General features: G+C 42.0%; 3 protein-coding genes across 4 annotated transcripts; 1 reads left to right on the top strand and 2 right to left on the bottom strand.

The window, feature by feature from the left end:
* Window positions 1-827: 827 nt before the first annotated feature.
* Window positions 828-1,487, bottom strand: LOC120422170 (transmembrane protein 14 homolog). The gene is made up of 2 exons (XM_039585547.2): window positions 1,284-1,487; window positions 828-1,202 (listed from the first exon to the last, which is right to left on the bottom strand). Exons 1-2 carry the CDS (start codon window positions 1,357-1,359, stop codon window positions 943-945), a joined length of 336 nt encoding a protein of 111 aa, XP_039441481.1. The 5' UTR covers window positions 1,360-1,487; the 3' UTR covers window positions 828-942.
* A 3,381-nt stretch (window positions 1,488-4,868) lies between these two features.
* On the bottom strand, window positions 4,869-8,530 carry LOC120422164 (DNA polymerase delta catalytic subunit). 2 transcript variants are annotated; one of them, XM_052707811.1, is made up of 4 exons: window positions 8,305-8,530; window positions 7,995-8,250; window positions 4,941-7,932; window positions 4,869-4,886 (listed from the first exon to the last, which is right to left on the bottom strand). In XM_052707811.1, exons 1-3 carry the CDS (start codon window positions 8,376-8,378, stop codon window positions 4,957-4,959), a joined length of 3,306 nt encoding a protein of 1,101 aa, XP_052563771.1. In that variant the 5' UTR covers window positions 8,379-8,530; the 3' UTR covers window positions 4,869-4,886; window positions 4,941-4,956. The 2 variants fall into 2 exon arrangements, with proteins under 2 accessions (XP_052563771.1, XP_039441475.1); XM_039585541.2 differs by lacking the exon at window positions 4,869-4,886 and having other exon boundaries at window positions 4,893-7,932.
* Window positions 8,531-11,294: 2,764 nt separating this feature from the next.
* On the top strand, window positions 11,295-23,899 carry LOC120422163 (palmitoyltransferase Hip14). The gene is made up of 4 exons (XM_039585540.2): window positions 11,295-12,910; window positions 19,734-19,896; window positions 19,954-20,073; window positions 20,132-23,899. Exons 1-4 carry the CDS (start codon window positions 11,693-11,695, stop codon window positions 20,491-20,493), a joined length of 1,863 nt encoding a protein of 620 aa, XP_039441474.1. The 5' UTR covers window positions 11,295-11,692; the 3' UTR covers window positions 20,494-23,899.
* The last annotated feature ends 168 nt before the right edge of the window (window positions 23,900-24,067 follow it).

Genomic DNA, 24,067 nt, shown 5'->3' with positions numbered 1-24,067 from the left:
AAATATTGATTTTTGATGAAGCGAGTTGAGTTTTTTGGCTCTATCTCCCCTACATTTATCAATAAAATTTCAACCGCAGCTGAATTTGAGCCATCAATTGTGAGAAATAAGCTTTTAAATTATTTGGATTAGCTCTAATATCTATTATTTATCATCGCCATTTTTGACAACCATCTCCATAATTTCATTTGGCAAGACGAAGACTTATTTTTGCCAAAATAAAACCTATTTGGCATAAGACGTTTGAAGACGTATGAAATGTCATTTTTCCATAACTCCTGACTAGGTTTTAACAAAGGTTTTATCAAAGCTTTGAGGATGTTGTTAGGATTCAGTTGTAAAGCCTTGAACTCCTATGTAGGTTTTATAAATAGGCCGTAACAACCTTTTGCGGAGGTCCTTTTGGGTTTTAAGTGAGGTTTATCAAGGTTCTGGGGAGTTTGTTACGACTAAGGGGTTTTAATGTTGGTTTTGGCTGATAGGTTTTATAGCGCTTGTGACAGCTTTGATAAAGCCTAAAATGTTACTTGGGAGCGGTTTTAAAAATAAAAATGTTGAAAAGGTTAAGGTTTTTTAAGGGTTTTTGGTTCTACATGACAGACTTGATTTTTCAGTCTCGAAAATGTTTTTACCGGAAAATTCGTCCACTTTCCCATGAGATTGTCTTTGAAAGGCCATAAGAGCAAGGTCGCACCGCCCCTTTCAAACGTTGCTCCAGATTTCTAAGCTCTATATCCAGAACCAGTCATTGTTGACCCAAGAGAGAATGACATCATCTACGTACTTAATCATTGGAATTTCTTTACCAAATAACCAAACCAAAAAAGTAAGCTTTTTAATTCAAAAATACTTTATTGTACCACTGCTAGAATAAAAGTCCACTATTTTAAACCCATTATCCCACACAAAAACTGGATTCATCTGGAACCCCCATGACGAGCTCTACTCGGTCTTGCCGATCAACGGCAGATAACGATTGTGGTACAGCAGTCCCCGGGCCAAAATGGCACAGGACAGCACACACACGATTCCTGGCGGCATAAACTTGCCCGACCGAGCCCAGCGGGCGCCCATCATACCGGCGAGGACCATCGAGGTGCCCACCTGCAGCAGTGGCCGCGGCGGATCCTGCGACGTCAGCAGGGCGCCATAGCCGAGAATGGCTCCGAAGGTCAACCCGGCGGCCAACGAGGGAACGGAACCTTTTTGAAGGTAGAAGAACGGTTAATGAAAGTGGGATTATGCACAAAAAGAGAAAGTTGCCTCGGAATGGCCCAACTTACTAGCTTTGACGTAGCCCAAAATTCCTCCGGCGGCCACGGTGGCAGCGTAAGCAAATCCTAGGATGTCGGCCGGCATTTTATCAGCACTTGAAGGTTGCACAATCGATAACACACACACACAAAATGCAAAACAAATCCGGCGAATGCTCGAGCAACACACGAAACAAGCGAGGATGATTCGGCAGAGTGAATGTACATAAAACAACAACAACAACAGGAGACAAAAACAGTTTGACAGCGGAATGTGTTGGGGGAACGGCACGAAACACTTTCTGAGGAACGTTTTGAAACATGGAACAAATTGTACTCACCGAAAAAAGATGAAAAATTTACTAAGATTCAAACCTTTAGAACAATTTTTTTCACCAGAATTCACTGAAAATTATGAACAACCACTCACAAACCAAGTATCACTTGCATCTAACTAATTTGATTGCAAAATAATGACCTAAAATCTTTGTTTATGAGAATCGCGCGCGATTTTTAACGAGACCAGTTGAAAGTGGATCAAACTTCACACGTGCACGTGCAACTTCAGACTCGTTATCATAGACAAAAGGACACAATGAAAAATATATACGCCTTTCTCGTGTTTTTTATGTTCAACGGTAAAAAATCAAGCTTCAAAAACATTTTTGTTATTTAATGTATTATATGTATTTGCAAAAAAGTAAATTGTCAAGACAACATTTTTTATTGATCAACCTAGTTTAGGATCCTATTGCACTAACAATGTTGTTGGGCCCGAAGATTGTAACTTCCATAAGGACCCAATTCTGTACTCAGCTTTGCACACGGTCCAATGCTTTGACTTCGGCTTCGACCTTGGCTTCGACTCTGTTTTGCTCCCTAGACTGTGCGCACGGCCTCAAGATCTCGACCACACTGCTTTTGTTCCCTGGTCTATAAAACCCCGATCGAACCTTGTGAAACTCTCTTTCCAATAAACGCCACATTTGCCAACTGATCGCTCGAGCAGATCACTATCCACCATACGGAAGTAAGTAGTTTCGTTTCTAATACACTGGCCCATTCCTGAACTGGACTGGGCTCGAAAGAGGTGTCTTGGTCGGCGATTTTTGAAAAATCACAAATTAAATAACATGATTCAAATTATGCCTGGAACAGTCTATCGGGTTACGAAACATAAATTATTCTGATAAACTTTCGTCGCTTCTTCATTTCTGTAACGAAACTTTTTTTAATTTATTGTAAAGATCAAACAAAATTAAAATCTAGAAAAAGAATTTGCTTCGCGACCTGAGCACTGGCCCACCACACACCCCCACACCAAAAAGCTCAACACTTAACTAAAAGGGGAGCTTTCTGATGTGGACTCCTTACTTAAAAGAGTCCTAACAAATTTTGAAGGCCGATTTTTCACTTAAATTTGCACAGATCTATACGAAAATTTTAAATTTTGATTGCAAACCAAATTGGAAGATTTTCTTTTTTGAAAAATCTAAATGGAATCGTTTACAGTCTGATAACGGGTTTTACACCGTACAGAAAATTTAACTTTTAATTTTGATAAGCAACTAAATTTTGACTTAAATTTTCGTTTATAGTCTGATATGGGTTTCACACCATACAGAAAGAGCTCAAAATTGGTTGTTTTCGAAAGCAAAAAAGAAAATCTACCAAGTTGGCTTTAGCTTTTTCAAATATTTTTCAAAAATCGTATTAAAATGCACAAATTTAAGTGAAAAATCAACCAAATATCCAAACAAACTGTACTCAGGTCGCTTCTACAAACTAAAATGTCACTACACAATTTTGAAGTTGGTACAAAATTCAATTAAAGAGAAGAAAATTTAACTAAAAGAAACTAAAAACAAACAAAAATGCAACTAAAATACAAACGAAAATAAAAGATAAATATCTAGAAATCATTGAAAATTTGGAATATCGCAGTCTCAAGGACCAGGGTAAACTGTTCCTGGGACTGCGACAATCGTAACACCAAAAATATTTGCAATCTACATTAACTTTTAAATTTTGTTCTGCTGGCAATTCCGTATTGGGAACTGCCGCAGTTGGTTCCAAATCAATAATAACACTATTAATTTGGTTATCCGATAGTGAACCCGACGGAGTCGGATTCACCACAGATTCTTCCGAAAGGTTTGAATTGAAATAGTTGCACATTGAATTTGGAACTGCAAGTGGATCCGTTTCCAGATCCACCGCAGAATGATCAAAAAAGTTGCTCAAGTCATCCGACGATGATTCCGGAACCGGGATCGCATCGTAGGCTAATTCCGCCAGCGATCGCGGTCCCGGAAACACCACAGTCGGTTCAAATATACGAATTCTGATACCTGCCAGTGGTTCCGGGACCGAAATCGCCGCGAAAGCTAGTTCCGCAAGCGATCTCGGGCCCGGAAGCACCGAATTCCGGCGAATTTCGTTTATCATTCCGAACCATTCTTGAACGGTGGCCTCAGTGGCCACATCGAGGTAATTATTCCTTAAATTTGACATTTCTACATCCGGAACTTGGTCCGGAGTAAAATTGGAGTCCATTTGGGCCTGAAAAAAAGACCGAAAAATTAATCGGAAAAAATTGAGCAGCATACCTCCGTTCATGATGATCAGTTGGACTCAATTGCCGGTTGCTGGGTAGCCACCCCTATTTATAACTTTTTCGGGTTGTTTATTGACTCGGGTTGCTACGGTTGCTAAGCGCGCCTGAGCAAGACTGTTTGTTTGGCGTTCGGCTCGGCTCGCGCAAGCGAAGTTTGGCCAGGGGGCGGAGCTTCGGTCGCGGTAGGCGTTGCGCAACTTCTGGTTGTTTGGTTGACAGTAAGAGTGAAAATTTGATTGTGCTTGAAAGTGGAAATTTGTTTTTCGTTTTTTGGAGGTTTTTTCGATCAAAATTTTTAAGGATAATTTGGATGTTCAGTGATTATTTTTCTGTGAAATTTTAAATTATATTTATACGTTTTCTTTCATCCTAACTCTAGATCGGAATTTGAAGGAGCTTCGTCCCAGAAAAGCCGCAAAAGAAGCTATTCAAAAAGTAAATAATATCGTTGGAACTTCCAGTGATTGCAGAGAAAATCGAGGAACAATGTTATTTTTTGAAATGTTTGACGAATGGTTTGGAATTACCTCATAAATACATAAAAAAAATACATGGTTAGTGCATTTGTTTCGATTTGCAGAAAGAAGAAACGTTTTTTTATCAATATATCCCAAATCTGGTGATTTCGGTTCTGCTTGTTTTTCGCTCCAGTTCGCCAGCACCGCCAGCCGCCTTCCCCTTGCGCTTCCGCCCGCTGACGCACTCAGACGTACTGGAAGTTGTCCGGCCGGAGCAGCGGTTCGACCGATTTGTCAAAGTCAAAGTACTGCATCCAGTCGGTTTGCAGCGGTTGAACCAACCCGAAGTAGCAGCACTCCAAGAAATCGAACAGATTCCGGAAGGGACCGCGCGTGAATGTACTCTTGCCGCCCTTGGCCTGGAAGTGCCGGTAGCGGGCGCGTCTTCAATGATCTTCGGACCAGCTCCAATTAGAATTCACAACAGGACCTCCCTCGGCTCAAGTTTACAACAGGACAGCGACGAAAACAAACCCGAATGGGAGTATGTAAAGATAACTAAAATTGCACTTAAGATCAACTTTTATTAATCAAACAGAATAGTAATAATACCAGCAAATGAACAATTTCACCACGACGGCACCCCGAACCTCCCAACCCTCTTCTCCTGCGTGTCCAGCTCCATCCGGATCTTGGTGCGCATGTAGAAAATCGGGCAATCCCTGCTCGTGCAGATGACCTCCTCGTGGAGCGACCCCTGGCAGCGCTGGCACTGCGTCCACAGCCGGCAGAAGCGATCCTCGAGCGATCGCTGGGCCGACAGTTCGTTCTGGTAGAGTGCCGCCTCGTTCTGCTTGCAGTGCTGACAGACTGCTTGACCTTCGTAGCCCACCGGGAGAAGGGCCTTGCAGCCGAGGCAGGCGTCCCGTTTCTTGGTGAAGGCGGCGAGGGCGCCCACCTTGGAGGTGACGACGGCGCGGGTTCGGGTGTGATCGCCGCGGAGCAGGATCGATTCGGCTTTATCGCCGAGGATCGGTTCGAAGATTCGGAGCAGGGGTTTGGAGAGTTGGTTCTCGAGGTAGTAGTTGGCGTCGATGGGGACGCAGTTCTCGAGGACGTAGATCGGGTCTTCCGCCTTCATGTAGGCCGGGGTGTTTTTGGCGGCGTTGATGATGACGTAGGGGACGCGATCGCCGAGTTTGGGGGCGCTGCCGGCGTCGCGTTTCTTCATTTTGGCGGCTAGTTCGACGTGGGCCTGCTTGGCGGCGTAGTCGGTTTTGGCGAGTTCCTTCGTGATGACGAGCTGGGAGATGTCGATGCGGTTGCAGAGAAGGTCGGCGATGACCTGTTTGGCGTGCTCGACGGCGCCTTCCGGGTTGCGCTCGATGAGGAGCTTCTGGAGGCAGGAGTTCATCATGTTGGCGACGAGGGGGGAGTTGTCCCGGCGGACGGTTTCGATGCCCTTGCAGTCCATTTTGTCGTACTTGTCGGGGCGGGTGAAGTAAAGGCCGGCGTAGCGTTTCTTGTTGATCAGGAGGTAGGGGTAGTAGACCTTTTCGAACTCGAGCTTGATGGGTTTGACGAACTTGGCGCTGACGAATTCGGCGGCTTCGCGGCCAAGTTCCATGCTGCGCTCGAGCGATTTGACGCCAAAGTTGACCATGACGGAGTCGGTGTCGCCGTAGATGACGACGGCATCGTTTTCGTACCCGTTTTCCGCGGTGTAGCGCTGCTCGACCTCCTGCTTGGTTTGCTCGATCATGGTGCGGCCGTACGCGGTGACGGAGCCGGAGATTTCCAGACAGGGCAGCTTGCCGACCTGGGCGCCGGTGAAGCCGTACACGGAGTTGGCGGAGATTTTGAGCGCGAGTTGGCGACCGTCCAGGACGGAGCGCTTGAAGGGGTCGGTTTCGACCTTGAGGTCGGCCTTGGCGCGCTTTCGGGCGCCGAGCAGGGATTCGAGGATCTCCGGGAGGATCCCCTTGCGGACGGAGGCCTTGACGAAGGTGTTGTTGGCGGGGGTTCGCGTGATCTGGTCGTCGGTGAGGCCGAGCTTCTCCTTGTTGAAGCCGGGCTGGAGGAGGGTCGTGTAGCAGAGGTTGTGGGCCATCATGATACTTGGATATAGCGAGGCGAAATCGAGGGTGGAGATCGGGTCGGCGTAGTAGCCGCGCTTGGGCTCGATGACCGTGGCGCCTTCGTACTGCTCGTCCGAGCCGGAACTCTGGTAGGACGGGATGAGGTAGCCGCACTTTCTGGTTTTGCGGAGGAGCTGACTCATGACTTTGATCTGCTGACCGCGGGTTAGGAGACACTGAAGTGGGACTCCCGTTACACGGGCCATTTCCATGTAGTTGACGATGCACATGAGCTTGTTCAGCAGTCGGAGTGGCAGATAGGCGTCCTTCAAGCAGTACATCGCCAACCGACGACGCGTTTGTTCGTTCTCGTTCTGCAGATCCGTAATGATGCTGTGGTGGACGTCCTCTTTCTGTTCCTGCAGAAAGTGGTAACTCACGGCGTTCAGCGTGTACGAGCGGAGTTTGTAGTCACGGAGGAGCACAAACAACAGGTCGAACGGGACGCGACCTTCAAAGTTGACCGACTTGTTCTCGCGCCGTCCCATCTGCTTGGACTGAATGACCGTCTCCTTGATCACCGATCGAATGTTCGTAACCCGACCGAGATATTCAAAGTTCCTAACTTTCAAGTGATTCGCGCGATTCAACAGGTAAGGAATGTCAAAGTTGTTGATGTTGTACCCGGTCAGGATGTCCGGATCCAGCTCGCGCACGAAGCTTGCCCACTTGTCCAGCAGCTCCTGCTCCGACTCGTAACTCAACACCTGCGACCCAACGATCGGCGCGCAACTCTTCAGCGTAAACACATTCCTCAAAAACGGTTCCTGATCGCCCTGCCGAATCACCATGTTGGCGATCTGAATCACCGGGTCGTGCTGCGGCTCCGGGAAGATTCCCTTCCGCCCAGCGCACTCAATGTCAAAGCTCAAGATCCTAAACGGCGCCACCTTACTCCACTCCCCCTCCGGATCGTGCGCAATAAACTCATTATAAGCCACGTCAATCTCAATCTGACACCGCGTTTCCAACGGCAATCCCTTTCCCTTCCTCCTAATCCGCCACTTCCCCTCCGGAATCTCAATCCAGCTGCACCCGACCACGTTCGTATCGACCATAAACCGAATATCAAAGTCAATATTACTCTCGTACACCCGACAGTCCTGAAAGTCCATCGACGGCATCATCTGCTCCTTCTCCAGCAGCCTCTTCACCGCGGCCAACAACCTCGGCAGCGCCACCGTCACCCGGATAAAGCTAAACTTCTCCTCCCCATTGTACCCCATAATCGACTGCCGCTCGACCAGCTCCACGTCCAGCACCGCCTCCTGCACGTTCTCCTTGTTCGACCGCATATCGTTCAGCACCGACTTGTCCAGCGCCGTCCGGAACTCCGCCAGGTGACTCTTGCCGAAACCACGCGGCGCCGCCACGTACAAATACGGCGTAAAACCGTGCACGTGCGCGCACACCGAGTTGCCCTCCTGCGTTATCCCGAACATCCGCATCACCGGAACCGGTCCAATCTAACCACAAAAAAAAACCGTTAAACCCTTCAAACAATCAAGTTCTAGAGTTGATGACCAACCTGCGCCCCCGGCATCCCCGGCACCGGCTGCCCGATGTAGTGGTCGATGTCGATCTGCTGGAACACCAGCCCCTCCACCTCCGGGTTGTACTCGCGCGGCTTCGGACGGCTCCACTTGGCGCAGGTGTTTTGCGCCTCCGGGCCCTGCCCGATCGAGTGGGCCGCGGCGCCGGCGCCGTCCGCTTCGTCGTCCATGTTGGCCAGCTCGGCCTCGAAGTAGCTCTCAAAGTCCTCCTCGTCGTCGTCGCCACCGGTTCTGAAGAAATGAATCGATTAGAATCACGTTGTGGGTTCGGAATCCGGAACTTACCGGGGTTTCTTGTTAAAGCTGGCCGAGGAGGATTCTCCGCCCGGTTTGGTGAACGGTTTGCGTTTGGTGTTCATTGTGGGTGGTTTTGCACTGGGATCGGAGCCGGAAAGAAGTCACTGGAACAACGGATCGGTTGCGCGGAGTGTGGAGTGTCCGCGAAGTTGACGAGTGTTGAGAGTGAAGTTTGAGCGCGAAAAGTCGCGGTTCAAAACAAAATCAAGCAACTTCACGAGGACGCTTAATCCAAAAAACACAGATCTGTGCCAAATTCTACACAGAACGTCTGAAATCGGGATAACACAAAATCTGCGTAAAAGCCATCTACCCAAAATTGTGTACAACCCAAGTCTGTCGAATCCGATGAACGGACCGCCGACGAACGTCGAACGGACATATGCAAGTTCACAAATTCGAAAAGTTAAATTATTTATTAAAAATTCATAAAGAAAACCAAAATTCTAAATTTTAAAAATTCATACGTTCAGAACATCAAAAGTTCAAATATTGAAAAATGCTACAATTTAAAAAAATCAAAGTAATTATAGTTTCATAAAACCATTAAAATTTGAAAATATAGAGCAAAGAATAGAGCAAATAGACCCATTTTATTCACTCTAAGCCATTCGACCAATTCTCATCACTTTTGCAGTTTTCCGCTATCAAATCAACATTTTTAAAAACATCAGCAATGGAGAGTTGCTTGCTCACTTTTTTTTAGCTATTTGTTACTTTGGAACAGTCAAAAACACTTTATGAAAGCTGAAATTCATGACCAAAGTGCTGATAGGCCGATATTAGAAATACGCTGAGAAAGTGTAAAAATCCCCTAGTAAATCAAAAATTAAAAAAAGCAAAAATTAAAAACTCAGAAATCTAGGCATTTGAAAATGTTTATTCCAGTTCCTACTGTATTGAGAAATTAAAAAAATAAATGTCAACCGGTAACATGTAGTGAAACTATCCCAGCTGTCATGGAAAACTACACAGAAGCTTGACAGAAAGTTTAACTTCATGTTGCACTTTTAATTTCTCGATTGCTCGAAGCTCTAGTCTAAATTGTTATTTAAAGGCTGATACGCAGATGGGAAGGAACGCAAAACTCCATACAAAAAAACGCCCAAGAAACGGTCAAGGAAAGGGTCACGAAAAGATTTTTCTTAAGCGGTACGCAGCTGAAAAGTAACAGAAACGGAAAGATTGCGTTTGACGTTTCTTCGCGCGGTGCTTGTTTGTTATATGTTTTGATGAAAAAATCAATGAATTGTAATTTTTCTTTTTGGGTACTAAAGCCCTATGTCAATTTTTATGAACAACGTTAAAAAAACACGATTAAAAACCATTTCTTATCACCTTTTTCATTTTAATGCAAAAAAAATATTGACAAGACAACATTTTTTCGATGGATCAACCGACGATCAACTATGGTCCCCTTGGAACGAGCTGTCAAGTAGGAACTTTTCTGTCAAGAAGGACCACGTGGTTATTTTTTTCAAATTGATTTAAAAATCCATTTTAAACTCTTTGTGGTCGTACAAAGGGTCATTGTACTCAGAAAAATAAGCTTTATCGCTGTAAACATTAATATCAGCAATCTAAGCTTCATTTTAGGACCCAATTCTCGCCGAATCTCAAAAACAGAATATTGAAACTAAAAGGACAGATTTAGTTTTTTGGACGAAATGGAGTTAAAAAAGAAGTTGTCTTTATAGATGTCGGCCATCGTGTTACCAACAATTTATTGCTAGTACCAACCAGCTACCTCTGGATTATGAGTCCCCTGCACTAGAGAGCCTGGAGCTTATTAGAGAACGGACATCTCAAACCAAAAGTACCAATCGATGCACGAGAACTGTCAAACGGAGGTACCAATCGAGCATAATACAAAGGATTTTGCTCGATTGGTACCTCCGTTTGACAGTTCTCGTGCTTCGATTGGTACTTTTGGTTTGAGATGTCCGTTCTCTAATAAGCTCCAGGCTCTCTACCCTGCACTGTCCGATTTACCCACACTCGCGGGACCAAAATGAAGTAAATCAGAGTGAAATTAAACTTGACAATAATCATACAAATATCTATGTTCTTACTGAAAATACAATAATAATCTGAAATTTTGAAATCCAACCAAACAACAAATTCAAAAATATGAAAAAAACAAACATTCCAGAAATTTCAAATAACATTTTTTTAATAATAAAGAAAAAAAAAATTCAAAATATGCAGAATTTGAAAAATAATTTTAAATTTTAACGTTTTTATAAATTCAATAGATCAAAAATGTTAAAAATCGAAACGAATGTACAAGTCGAAATTACAAAAGTTTAAAAAATCGGAAACATAGAAATTCGTAAATACAAATTTACGAAAACCTCGAAATTATAAAAATCAAACACTCTATTTCTTCCAAAATTAAAAAATCTAGAATGAAAATTTAAGAATAAAGAAATTAAAAAAAATTAAGAATTAAGAAATTTAAAAAAATTAAGAATTTAAAAATTTAAGAATTTAAGAATTTAAGAATTTAAGAATTTAAGAATTTAAGAATTTATGAATTGAAGAATTTAAGAATTTAAGAATTTAAGAATTTAAGAATTTAAGAATTTAAGAATTTAAGAATTTAAGAATTTAAGAATTTAAGAATTTAAGAATTTAAGAATTTAAGAATCAAAGATTTGTAAATTATTTAATTTAGTTCCAGAATTTTTAAATTTTCTGAATTTTAGAATCTTAAAATTTTGATTTTTTTTTAATTATCAACGCAACTTTCATTTTTCAAATAATTTTCGGAAACGAGCTTTCATAAATTTTTTAAATCTTTTTTTTTTGTAATTTTGGCAGAAAATTCTCAGTGTGTAAGGTTTAGCATTTTAACATAATTCCAAGGAAGCGTGTAATTTAAATATACCCAAATTTTGACATTTCCACTCCCATCGTCGGACCCCCCATCGAGTATATTTTTTCATCTGTCACCTCTGCGCCTTGTCAAACGTCGCAGTTCGCCAGTTTTCCTTCTTCGCGTTCGATGACTGATTGTGCGGAATCGTCGTCTCGGTCGGTGTGAAAAACGAGAGAGAGGAAAAAAAATCGAAATTTTCGCAAATTGATAAAACGTTCCGCTATCAGCCCAACCGATTAGTTTCGATTGCGCGGAAGTAGATTATCATCGGACTGGTGGTGACGGCGCGGTGGCCAAGCGAGTGTGAAATTGCCAGTGAAAAACAAACGCACTTTTATTTGTCTTCTTTTTTTTCTGCACGACTTCGACTTCGATGGTGGACTGAGTTTTGTTTGGGGAGTGGATTTCGTTCCGTTTTTCTCGTCGGTTCCCGCGCCAGGGTGGACAGTTTGGTGTGTGTGTGTTTGCGGGTAACTTGGAAAGGAGGGCAACACGATGTATCAATCGGCCTGCCACGCCGCGGCCGGAGGTTGTTCGACGCAGGAACGGAACGACCGGGATGGGTTGATAACACACGAATCGGCGGTGGCCCCGGTCGAGCATGATTACAGCGGGTTCGACATCGTGAAGGCCACCCAGTATGGGGCGATTGGCCGGGTGAAGGAGCTGATCGAGGCCGGATGGGACGTGAACCAGCCGGACAGTGAAACGGTCACGCTGCTGCACTGGGCTGCGATCAACAACCGGAAGGACATTATCAAATACTTTTTGGATAAGGGAGCGATCGTGGACGCGGTCGGGGGAGAACTGAACGCGACTCCGCTGCATTGGGCCACCCGGCAGGGTCATTTGGGAGCGGTTGTACTGTTGCTGGCTGCCGGAGCCGATCCCAGTCTAAGGGACGCTGAAGGTTGTTCCTGCATTCACCTGGCGGCCCAGTTTGGCCACACGGCACTCGTCGCGTACTTTATCGCCCGTGGCGTTAATCCAGATCTACAAGATCGCGGTGGAATGACCGCCCTCATGTGGGCAGCCTGGAAGATCTCAGCCCTGGATCCGGTCCGGCTCCTGTTAACTCTCGGCGCAAATCCGAGCCTCGCCGATCACACCCACGGAAACACGGCCCTGCACTGGGCCATCCTAGCCCGGAACGCGACCGCCGTCAGTACGCTCATCCTGAAAGGCAAAGCCAGCCTGGAAATACCAAATCTCCGCGGGGACACTCCCCTCACGATGCTGCAGCCCCATCTCGGCTCCATCTGGATAGGCTCGAAAGTGTCGGAAAAGGTTCGCGAACTCACCCAGCAATCCCAGCGTCGAAACATCATCGTCCGCATGACGCACGACAAACGACTCCGCTGGTGGAGCATGATCGCAACCCCTTTCCTCGTATTCTACCTTGCCGGACTGATCTTCTGCGCCGAGACCCTGATCATCATCAAAATCTTCCTGCTCGGATGTCTGTACGCTCTGTCCCACGCCGTTGGCCAAACCCTGTTCGACGAAACGTTGATGGCGCTGCTCCCGCTGAGCGTTTACATGGCCACCAAGGCGTGGTTCTACGTCACCTGGTTGACGTACATTGCGCCGTCGGTGTCCTTTCTGGCGTCCGTTTCCTTCCTGACGTGCAGCGCCGGGTTGTGGGTGTGTTTCCTCAAGTCGTGGCGAGGCGATCCGGGCGTCATTCAGCCGACGCAGGAGCAGAGATTTAGGGTAAGTTGCGGGAATTTGCGCCACTGATCTTATCAAGGTGCCCCGACTTGTTAGAAAACTTAAAGCGTTTGTGAGATGAGATGAACTTTTGTGCTTTCTTTTGACACCTTCTATCTTTTTACAGAGGACGTGTCAAAAGATAGCACACAAGCGACGATATATGATGATTTTCAGATATGGACATTGGACAATCAAAAAAAAAAAAAAAAAAAATCTGAACAATTGCTGTTTTAAAATTTAGAAATATTGAAATATTCATTTTCATCTGTTATTCATTACGAATTAAAATTGAGAAAACTTAAATTAAATTAAACTAACATTAGATAAATTCGAGCCAAACCTTTCATAAGGACACAAAACCAAAATGTTAACATTCGGACTTATTCAATCGGTACGCTACCTACATGCCCTCCAAGAATCAGATTGATAGCAAACAATTTCCTATTGATAAAAAAATAAAAATACGTAGGAGCCAAGGGGCCGTCCATAAACCACGTGTACACTTTAGGGGGGGGGGGGTCCACGATCCATACAAAAAAGTTTTTTTTTGTATGGACAATTGTCCACGAGGTGTGGGGGGGGGGGGTAGCAGATTCCCAAAAAAGTGTCCACGTGGTTTATGGATGGTCCCCAAGGTTGTTAATCGATAAAAATTATCGACGTCGGGACGATAACGATAATCTATCGTTATTTCAATGATTCTATAGGCGATCATCGTAACGCAGGGAACGGACGATGTGTGTGTGTGGTCCAATCCAATACCCGCTAACCGGTAGCGAAATTATGGGAAAGTATAATTTGTATCAGACTGTGTACATGCCGAATGCTGATACAGCTTATCTCAGTTCCGGGTATTAGGTGGTGACAGCCCTCGCGCTGCTTCCAACGACCCATTTCAGAATGACAGAGCTCCTTGCGGTCCAATTCCGAGGTCGCTGGGCATTGTTCGGCCCCGCCTAAACATAGAAGCAAGCATCTGAAGGAAACTCGATCTATATTTAGACTTCCAATCCCCTCAGGCAAATCAGGGATCAGCGCGTATTTAATATGAGAAGATAACATGTTTCAACACTACGGATCAATTCACTGTTAGAGTGTAAACCGCCGACTGCTTAGCGCCCCAGACCACCAATCCAAAGGTGAGAGTTCGAATCCCACCTGATTCATTTTATTTTTTATTCATATTCAAATTCCTGATTCCAAATTTCAAAGGTACCGACCGGGATTTGATCCCTGAACCTTCTGCTTGTGAGACAGAAGCCGTAACCATTGAGCCACGGAGCCGGTTGTAACGCAGGGAACGGACGATAACTCATTTTTAAAATAATTCTAAAATCGATTAATTCAACCATATCCTGTAAAATTGTCAAAGCTTTCACTAAAAATATATTTTTTGCAATTCCGCTGTAAAACTGTCAACTTTTTTCTGTAATTCTGGAGAAACGAAACGGCCTACTTTTGGGAAATTAATACCTTTCAATATCAGTGCTGAAAAGTTCTTCTTTTTAGCACTGAAATGGTTGCTGAAAAGTTGAACTTTTCAACACTAGTATCGAAAAGCTACATTTTTCAATATTTTTTTTTTGTTTTGAACGGTGAATATTTGACATAAAATTCCATTCAAGAAGCGTTTTTCGGTAAACCTCGTTGGATAAATGTACGACTCGTGCTGAAAAATCTTCTTTTTGCAACTTGTTGCCATAAACTACTATTTTGAAAATTAGTTTCAAAATACTCAAAATCTGGGATTGAACCCAGGCCATACTGGGGTGAGAGGCTACCACGCTAACCACTGCGCCACCGGACCCGGTGATAGTTTGATAGTTTAGATAGTTTGACTATGCAGGCCAAGGGCGAATGATACTGATGATACCTCTTCAGTTGACGCTCAGGCGAGGAACATCCTGGAAGGAGCGTCACTGACTACGTCCGTAGTCCTGTTAGATCATTCTTGATCAGGACAGTATAGCTCTGGTTCCTTGCAAGTGTCCTATTTTCTTATCTCCACGTTGGCTTGGTTTTCATGATGACCTAGCTGGTGGCCTGTGGAAACGGATCGTAAACCTTTGACCAGCGAGGGTCAGAGTCGAGACGGCTAGAAGAAAGGGGCGCGACAATGTGGGAAAGGGAAGTTATTTGTGATTGTAGACGGTATTGTTTTGATTCGCAGTATGTTGAGTCAATTGCTGTGGATGTACCTGAACGTCGCAGAAACCCCGTTCCTCTCCTTTCCATTTCCAGCTACCATCTATCTCCTGTTTTTATTTTGCGCTACTGATTCGCACTTCTTCACTAATTCTTCAGTTTACCATTTGGTTTTGATTTTATTAACTCTTGATTCTCGTGTCTCTCAATGCTTGTCACTCTTTTTTCTCCAAATAATGCTGCTTTAACAAACTGTGTGTTTTCTTTAAAATAAACCTTCCCCTAATGTACTAGTAATACCAAGTCTATTTATCATTTGCCTATTCTTTGTTGATTTACTTCTTTATTTATTTATTTGAATATTTTTTTATCTTGCCCATCACCACAATAATCTAAGCTTGTTTGTTATCTCTATTTATTAACTTTTGCCTATTTCTACATCTACTACATCAAACTTATACTTTTTATTTTTTAACATACAATTATGATTCTCTTACTATTCTCCTTTACTGTCTTTTGTTTTCCACCTTCACCCTTTTCTTCTAACAAGTGAGGTTCGAGCCCTTACTCAATTTATGGAATGATTGAAGGATTAACACAAATATTACTATTGTACTTTTTTAAACTTTTATAACATGCTTGGGTAGAAAAAAAAGTTGTAACAAAACACCGCGACATAAGAAATAGCAACAGATAAACACGACTTAACATTAGGGAATATTTTAGGAGAAAACAATACACAGTAAAATAACAATTAGTTTTTGAATTCAAACTAAAAATAAAACAGTTTTTGCTTTAATGAAAGTTGATAGGCACACTATAAATGGTTAGGCGCTAATACTTACATCAAACCCTACGCAATGTACCACCCCCGGCCGAGTTAAAATGCGTAACCGGAAAAGAAGGTGTGCATGCCTGGCACGAACACTCAAAGCGTGTTCTAGCGTGCTGCTCGTACTGACTCAAAGCAAGGGTGAGATGTAGGTGTAAGGGCAGTGCGTGTTCGTCGGGAACCTGGTGCATAAAATCGGTTAAGGCCCGTTCTTACACTGAAAATTGCGAATTGCGAATTAGATAGTTTGACTATCTGATAAAGATTAATTTAATTAATTCATTTTCAATTCATTATTCTTCGAAATTCATAGTTTATAAAAAACTATATTTTTGCACCCTGATTTCTTGACTCATTTTGAGACAATTTTTAACATTTTTAAAATATTTGCAGCGATCTATTTTCAGTAAGAATAATTTGCTTTTTTAAGCTTTTTTTTCAAAAAAAAAACTATCACTAAACAATTGTTCTGGAAAAATACATTAGTTTTTGCTTACTCATTTATTTAAACAAATAGAAAATATGAAAAACATCAATTTGAAGTAAACGCAGTTAAAACCCAAAGAAATTTAAATTTTATGTCTTTTTGTACATTTTTTTTGACAAAAATCCAAGTTTTTTGGTAAATTTCACAATTTTCAGTTTAAAAATATCATTATAGAAATTATAAGAATTAAATTAAACATCAACAATGTTGTTATAATAAGTTAAAATTTGATCTGAAGCTTATTTTTTACAGTTCAGACAATCGATTTATTTATTTAATATTTCATGAACAGCCTAAAGGGCCGGTCATACAACTATTTTGAAAAGCCACCGAGGGCCGGATAGAATGGCCGAATCCGGCCCGCGGGTCGGACGTTGGGCAGGCCTGAACTAAACAATACCGTACTTTGCACTAATAAAAGGACAAAGAGACGCGTCCTGAAGATTAGGGAGATAATAAATTAGATAGTTTGACTATCTGATAAAGATTGTGGATAAGGATAAGTAGTGAAAGATAAATATAAGTAATTCGTTGGTTAACAAAAGAGTAAAAAGCACCAACTTGATCAAACAAATTAAAGCGAGGAATCGAACCTAACTTTTTAATAAGCAATTAATCGAAGTAACAGTTAAAAGTAAAAAGCTTCATATAGTACATAAAGAAATAGACAAAAATGAATGAAAAGGGATATAATATATGATAAATGAAATTAAAGACAAATAAGATTATATTATAATGATAATAGCTTAGAAAATTTATGAAAAATGATTTCAATAAGTGAACAAATAAGTAAATGAATAATGATTTATTAAATGACCACAGAATTAAACATGATTAGAATATAGAGCAATTCCAGCTCAAATAAGGATTTTTTTCTGGTACTTTTGTACCCGACCCTCACCGATTTCATTGAAACTTTTTAGACATGTTATCCTAGGCCTATATAAACCATTTTTGTATATATGGAGCCAATTGGGTCCTAAAATGAAGCTTAGATTGCTGATATTATTGATTACAGCGATAAAGCTTATTTTTCTGAGTACAATGACCCTTTGTACGACCACAAAGAGTTTAAAATGGATTTTTAAATCAATTTTGAAAAATTAACCTCGCGGTCCTGCTTGCTTGACAGAAAAGCTCCTACTTGACAGCTCGTTCCAAGGGGACCATAGTTGGTCCATCGAAAAAATGTTGTCTTGCAAAAAAAAAAAATTGCGTTAAAATGAAAAAAAAAAAGTGATCAGAAATGGTTTTCAATCGTGTTTTTTACCGTTGTACATAAAAATTTACATAGGTCCATGAGATTTTTCAATTTTTAAGTTTAGAAGTTAAATTTGAAGGTGAAATCACGATTTTTCGTTCAAAATTTTCAGTGTTGGTATTATCGCGCTCTCGCGAGAAATTTTTTTCTCTCTCGAGTTCTCGCCGCGAGTCTCGAGCTGCCGAGAGAAACTCATTGCTCGTGCTTTCCTCCGCTCGCGAACGGGCTTTCTCGCGAGCCAGAATTGCCCGTTCGCGAGAAGTTGCACGTGTTAGAAACGAACAAAAAACAACACAGCGATTGAAGTTACACCTCTATACCATCGCCTGGTTCATATTCATAAGCCTGATAAACAAATTGCTAACTTGGGACGAATGGCTAGCACGAGGCGCTCGCGAGCGCTCGCGGCGAGAGCGAGAACGCGAACTACAAGTTACTACAAGTTCTCTCCCTCGTTCGCGAGCGAGAAATGCTTTCCTTCTTCTCGCTTGAATTCCAACAATGAAAATTTTTGAGGAAATAGCCTAAAATGTTACAAAAAGACTCACGAAAAATGCAGGATTGTATGTCTCTCCTAAAAAAATACAAAAATCATTTACTAAAATAGTTTTTTTGAAAAGTGGTCTTAACATCAAAATTTTCAAAAAGCGGTTTTAAAAACAAAAATGTTGAAAAAATAGGTGTTTTAGTGGTTTTAGCAATTTCTATATGACAGACTTGATTTTTCAGTCTCGAAAATATTTTTACCGGAAAGCTCGTCCAATTTCCCATAAGTTTGCCTTTGACAGCTTTTCAATTTGACTCGTTTAAATTTACGTAAGATGATTTCTAGATTAAATTTTTTAAAACAACCTATCCCTCATGGGTTTCCTATGCAGATAGGACCTTTTGAAAATTTAATCGAGATTTACTATCCAGATTTCTACCACACTGAAAAAATATTCTGTTTTCAGTTATGAGCAATGTAATTCTGCTTATATCTGTAAGCCCATGCATCCGAGATACAGTCATTTTTAAATTACAGAATACAAAAATATCTAAATAACTTACACCCTTCTCAAATGTCATTTTCGAGTACAATTTGCTCCATATACACAAAAATGGCTTATATAGGCCTAGGATAACATGTCTACAAAGTTTCATTGAAATCGGAGAGGGTCGGGTACAAAAGTACCAGAAAAATTCCTGATTTGAGATGGAATTGCTCTTTGTCAAACCAAGGGTATTATCTAACTTAAAACAGCATCAAAGTTAATGAAAAACTAATTTTAAGAAAAGAGCCTTATTTTTACGATTGCGGGAAGCGTAAAGTTATGATAATTTTTTATTATGTTACTTTGATTGAATATTTAAAAAAAACTAGAGTTTGGCATTTTTTTATGTTCAACTAAATTCATTATGGCATTTGAAATATTTTTTTCCAAATGTTTCTCTTAAACTTTTTTGTGAGTATGGGTGAATTAGATAAAGCAAGATTTTCAGTTAACGGAAAACTTAGATATTAAATAAAATCCTATCTTTGTTCGTTCGTGTTCAATGAAAAAAATTAAAAACTTTTTACGTTTTGAAGACATGAAAAAAAAAAGAAATTGCAAAAAAATAACTACCTAGAAACAATCATTTTTAAATGCACGTGCATGCGCGCTTGCCTGCCTGGCAGTGCGCTTGTTATGTTGCCCCTTTGAGTCGACTGCACAAAAATGGTCCTTTTCGGGAGCTTATAACTTTTCAGCAAAAAATCCTAAAAATATGGTGTCTTCGGGAAAGTTGTTCCAAATTTGATGAAGGTCCTACATCTGAGAATTGATAAAGATTGGACGACTATTGCGCCCTCCACTGGTGAAAAACTGAAACGGTTACTTTTCTCCATACATTTTGACAATTTTTTCATAAACACTTCAAGCGATTATAGGGAGGGTTTGCCGTGGTCAGAATGAGCTCAAATTTTGAATTTAGCCTAGTGATGGGTCAATCTGTCAAGTCTCATAAATTTATCTCAGCTGAAAGGTTTCTTCAAATCTCTGAAATGAAAATGAAACGAAAAAAATAATATGACTGTTAAATTCTAATAAAACACAAATTCTCTTTTCCCCCACAGACCATCGTCGAGCTATCGGAGCGCGGTGGCGGCGGCTTCGAACCGTCCGCCTTCTGTTCGGCCTGCCTCGTGCGGCGACCCGTCCGCTCCAAGCACTGCTCCGTGTGCGACCGGTGCGTGGCCCGGTTCGACCATCACTGCCCCTGGGTGGGAAACTGCATCGGTAGGTTTTGGGTTTCCTTCTTCCATGTACTTAACAACTAAATGACTTTTGCTGCAGGCTCCAAGAATCACAAGTACTTTATGGGATTCCTGTGGATGCTGCTAACGATGTGCTGCTGGATGCTGTACGGCGGCGCCAACTTCTACGTCCAGGCCTGCAACGTCAACATGGATGAAGGTGAGTTTAAGGGTTTGTGTTCTGGATTTTTCGATTGTAACGATTCTGTTTTCGACAGGTCTGTGGAGCGCGATGGTCGCCATCGGGTCATGCAACCCGTGGGTCGGCTGGGTGATGGCCAACGCCCTGCTGCACATGTCCTGGGTGACGGTGCTGACGATCTGCCAGACGTACCAGGTGGTGTGCCTCGGTATGACGACGAACGAGCGCATGAACCGCGGTCGCTACCGGCACTTCCAGGCCAAGGGCGGCAAGAGTCCGTTCACGCGCGGTCCCGTCCGGAATCTGTTTGATTTCCTCGAGTGCGGCTGCTTCGGGCTCGTTCAACCGCTGCAAACCGACTGGATGCAGTACTTTGACTTTGACAAATCGATCGAGCACGAACCGCTGCTCCGGCCGGACAACTTTCAGTACGTCTGAGTGCGTCAGCGGGGGGAACCGGAGGCGCAAGGGGAAGACTCGATGCCGGCCGCTGGAGGACGAGATGAGGCGGCTGGCGGTGCAGGCGATGCTGCGAACCGGGGTGAAAAACAAGCTAATTTGAGGACGGTGACGACGACGACGACGGTTGACGGTAAGGTGGAAATTACGATGGTCTGAAGACCTAGTTTTATAGCGAGTAGGACGAATTCCGTTGATTCCGAACGAAGAAAGGCTTTAGCTAGGCATGGTAAGGACTAAAATGTGGTAGAATTGTGCTTAATACGTACTTGCGCGTGTGTGTAAAGAAGGTTGGGTCTGGTAGAGAGCCACTCGATCAACATAAGGGTAAAAAAAGACACAAATATTATATATATTTGGTATATATAAACAAAGAAGAAAAAACATTCATTACTACAGCGGTGTTAGGGACAGCGAGAGAGAAGATTAAGCAATAGATTGTACCCCTCCGCTTTCCACCCCCTTCATTACTTAGATAGAATTGTAAAAGTTTCCCAAAAACTAGTTCGTACGATATAAATGAGTGTTGTTGATTAAGGTTGAAATCGCGTTCACGATTTGTTTTCCTTCCTTCTTTCGCGCTGCTTCTGTAATTGTCGCACCTTAAATGTTAGACGCACTTGCACTGCACCGACACAATCCGTATCAGGAGAGTTTTTGCGGTTATCATTGCTTCGCAATAGTCTATACAGAAGGAATTTTTAAACTCAAACTCAACGGCTTTTGTGTGCGGGTGATTTCTGCGAAATCTTCGCGTAATGTTTTGATGGCAAATTTAATTTCTTCGCCTGATTTAGTTTTGTACAGACACGGAAATCACCACTGTTAAAATATATTAAAAAGAAAAAGTTGATTCTTCTTTCAGCAAATCAAAGCAAATGCACTAACAATGGGATTTTTTTTTTCATACATTTATTCGGTTATTTCAAACCATTCGTCAAAATAAACAATTTTCCTCGATTTTCTCCACAAACACTGGAATTTATTTGCTTGTTAACTAGCTTCTTTTGCTGGTTTTCTGGAATGTCTTTTGCTTAATCAAATCTGGATTGTAGACGACGAAAAAACAGTCAAATATATTTTACAATTATACAAAATCATTCACTGAGAGGGAAAACCCAAAAAAAAACACAAACAAAATTTTCACTCTTCAAAACAGAACCAAATTTTCACTTCCTGTCAACCAAACGACTCGCGCTTCGCAACGCCTACCGCGACCGAAGCTCCGCCCTCCGGCCAAACTTCGCTTGCGCGAGCCGAGCCGAACGCCAAACAAACAGTCTTGCGCAGGCGCGTAGCAACCGTAGCAACCCGACAACGTAGCAACCGTAGCAATAAACAACCGAAAAGTTATAAATAGGGGTGGCTACCCAGCAACCGGCAATTGAGTCCAACTGATCATCATGAACGGAGGTATGCTGCTCAATTTTTTCCGAATAATTTTTCGGTCTTTTTTTCAGGCCCAAATGGACTCGAATTTCACTCCGGACCAAGTTCCGGATGTAGAAATGTCAAATTTAAGGAATAATTACCTCGATGTGGCCACTGAGGCCACCGTTCAAGAATGGTTCGGAATGATAAACGAAATTCGCCGGAATTCGGTGCTTCCGGGCCCGAGATCGCTTGCGGAACTAGCTTTCGCGGCGATTTCGGTCCCGGAACCACTGGCAGGTATCAGAATTCGTATTTTTGAACCGACTGTGGTGTTTCCGGGACCGCGATCGCTGGCGGAATTAGCCTACGATGCGATCCCGGTTCCGGAATCATCGTCGGATGACTTGAGCAACTTTTTTGATCATTCTGCGGTGGGTCTGGAAACGGATCCACTTGCAGTTCCAAATTCAATGTGCAATTATTTCAATTCAAACCTTTCGGAAGAATCTGTGGTGGATCCGACTCCGTCGGGTTCACTATCGGATAACCAAATTAACAGTGTTATTATTGATTTGGAACCAACTGCGGCAGTTCCCAATACGGAATTGCCAGCAGATCAAAATTTAAAAGTTAATGTAGATTGCAAATATTTTTGGTGTTACGATTGTCGCAGTCCCAGGAACAGTTTACCCTGGTCCTTGAGACTGCGATATTCCAAATTTTCAATGATTTCTAGATATTTATCTTTTATTTTCGTTTGTATTTTAGTTGCGTTTTTGTTTGTTTTTAGTTTCTTTTAGTTAAACTTTCCTCTCTTTAGTTTGATTTTGGACCAACTTCAAAATTTTGTAGTGACTTTTTAGTTTGTAGAAGCGACCTGAGTACAGTTTGTTTGGATATTTGGTTGATTTTTCACTTAAATTTGTGCATTTTAATACGATCTTTGAAAAATATTTGAAAAAGCTAAAGCCAACTTGGTAGATTTTCTTTTTTGCTTTCGAAAACAACCAATTTTGAGCTCTTTCTGTATGGTGTGAAACCCATATCAGACTATAAACGAAAATTTAAGTCAAAATTTAGTTGCTTATCAAAATTAAAAGTTAAATTTTCTGTACGGTGTAAAACCCGTTATCAGACTGTAAACGATTTCATTTAGATTTTTCAAAAAAGAAAATCTTCCAATTTGGTTTGCAATCAAAATTTAAAATTTTCGTATTGATCTGTGCAAATTTAAGTGAAAAATCGGCCTTCAAAATTTGTTAGGACTCTTTTAAGTAAGGAGTCCACATCAGAAAGCTCCCCTTTTAGTTAAGTGTTGAGCTTTTTGGTGTGGGGGTGTGTGGTGGGCCAGTGCTCAGGTCGCGAAGCAAATTCTTTTTAGATTGTAATTTTGTTTGATCTTTACATTAAATTGAAAAAAAGTTTTTTTACAGAAATGAAGAAGCGAAAAAAATGCCCGCTTTAACATTGTTAGTGCAATTGCTTGAAGCGCAGAAAGTGTTCCATTCTAAATGTTAGATGCTATTTATTTAGACTAAACTTAAACCAAAAAAAAAAAAATAACACTGCACCGTGTGATGAAACCAAGTTCCCAGATAACACCACAATTGCACCCTCCCAAGTGAGCAGTAAGTCAGCGTGTATAAGAACGTTTAGAATGTTTAAAAAGTCCCCTCCCCCCACAAATCAACACAAAATATAAATATCTTCGCTAGTGAGTAAGCAAATTGCAACACTGTTACTGTACCTTTTAGAATGAAGCTGTAAGAAATTCTTTACTCTGTAAGCCCCTCCCCCCGAAAGAGTGTACGTAGAAACAAAAGGTAGAACACGCCACGACGGGAAAAATCTAATTCTTCCCAGTAAAGCGCGCGCACGCGATCGTAAATGATACGTATTAAAAGATGGCAAGGAGAACTCGCTGTATTAAATAGAGACCCACGCACTTTTAATCCTCTTTTTTTATTCGATCTATTGCAACCAAAAACTCTAAACCACACCAGGAAAGACACACAAAAAAAAAACCGCAACCGGTGCCGTTCGACAATCAATAGACTGGCTTTTGTTTGAAGGATTTACGATATTTAGTGCTCGTTTTTGCTTAAATTTTAAACGAAGGCAAAAGTAACAAATCAGTATGAGTTTTGAACTATATAGGTTTGCATTTACATTTCCATTA

This window comes from Culex pipiens, chromosome 2 (assembly GCF_016801865.2).
Source record: "Culex pipiens pallens isolate TS chromosome 2, TS_CPP_V2, whole genome shotgun sequence".
NCBI lineage: Eukaryota > Metazoa > Arthropoda > Insecta > Diptera > Culicidae > Culex > Culex pipiens.
Note: the sequence above shows the minus strand (reverse complement) of the source record. Positions and strands in the feature narration are given on the sequence as shown.